Raw genomic sequence first — 1,498 nt, 5'->3', positions numbered from 1 at the left:
TATATGGAACTTTAGTCCCAACTGAAAATTCTTAAAACAGTTTTTATAAAATTTTGTCAAGACCAAATCACCACATTTTTCACATCCAACATTCTTGCAAAAATGATACTTCAAAAATTAACCCTTGAAAAGTTGCAGACATCATTGTAAAGAGAATTAGATTTCTTTAACTGCAAAAATTAAAAGTAAACACGTTTGAAAAGAAATCTACGAGGCGAAAAGATGGATAAGGAAAACATGTTCAAATAAAAGCAGAGAATAGTGGATATTTGCTCTGCTTTAGGGTCTAGATTCCAGACCCGGCTCTGGCACTAGGCCCATGTGTGCCCAGGAGCAACCTACAAAATCTTTACGAGTCTCCAGTGTGTAATGTGTTATATGAGGGACTAGAATCAGTGATTTCTTAGGCCAACTCAGGACTAACCCTCTATGACTGTGGAAACTATTTTCATAAAGCAAAGAATGATTGGAATAGTTAGGGTGGAGTAAAGAAATAAGTATCCTTAAGAATAACTGAAAATTTTTCTACTAAGTACAGGAGAGCAGGCAGTGCCATATGTTTCACTCATTGAGAAATAATAAAAGAAACACTCTGATAAACAAAGCTTTGGACCTCCTTTCTCAATCATTTTCAAGAGAACATTTTTCTGCTCAAAGATTTCCTCAGGGCAAATTTGACATCTTTATTCCTCAGGCTATAGATTAGTGGGTTCAACATGGGCACCACAGCACTATAGAATATGGAGGACACTTTCCCCTGGTCAAGGGGTAAAATAGAAGGTGGTTTGAGATACATAAAAGCTCCTGACCCAAAGAAAAGGGACACCACAATTACATGGGAACTGCAGGTACTGAAGGCTTTGGATTTGCCCTTGGTAGACTTAATGTGGAGAGTGCTAGAAATAATGAAACCATACGAGGTGAAAATGGTCACAATAGGCACCCCAATGCCAATGGTCACAGCAATAAAGACCACCAGCAAATTGATGTAAGAGCTGTTGCAGGAGAGCTCAAGCAGGGGAAGGATGTCACACATGTAATGATTGACACGGTTGTCAGCACAAAAGGTCAGAACTATTATGTTTCCCATATGGGTCACAGCCCCAAACACTCCCATCCCATAGACACCCAACAAAAGGAGTAAACACACCTGAGGAGACATCATGACTGTGTACAACAGTGGCTTACAGATGGCAACATAGCGGTCATATGCCATGGCTGACAAGATATAGCATTCAGAAATGACAAAGAAACAGAAGAAAAACAACTGAGTCATACAACCTTCATAGGAAATGATGTTCTTCTTTGAGACAAAACCCATTAGCATTTTAGGGGTAAGAGCAGTGGAGTAACTAAAATCAATGAAAGACAAGTTGAAGAGGAAAAAGTACATGGGAATATGAAGGTGAGAGTTCAGTCCAATCAGGGTTATCAAGCCCAGGTTCCCCACCACGGTGATCACATAGAAAGCTAGAAACAGGAAGAAGAGGGGAATCTG

At 39.6% G+C, this 1,498-nt stretch overlaps 1 protein-coding gene across 1 annotated transcript; it reads right to left on the bottom strand.

Moving 5' to 3' along the window:
- Positions 1 to 631: 631 nt before the first annotated feature.
- LOC109378847 (olfactory receptor 8B12-like) lies at positions 632 to 1,492 on the bottom strand (the record flags this gene model as incomplete). The annotated part of the gene is made up of 1 exon (XM_019635110.1): positions 632 to 1,492. A coding segment is annotated over one exon (861 nt), but the record flags the coding sequence as incomplete, so codon positions are not given.
- Positions 1,493 to 1,498: the final 6 nt, after the last annotated feature.

This window comes from Hipposideros armiger, unplaced genomic scaffold, assembly GCF_001890085.2.
Source record: "Hipposideros armiger isolate ML-2016 unplaced genomic scaffold, ASM189008v1 scaffold_4876, whole genome shotgun sequence".
Taxonomy (NCBI): Eukaryota; Metazoa; Chordata; class Mammalia; order Chiroptera; family Hipposideridae; genus Hipposideros; species Hipposideros armiger.
Note: the sequence above shows the minus strand (reverse complement) of the source record. Positions and strands in the feature narration are given on the sequence as shown.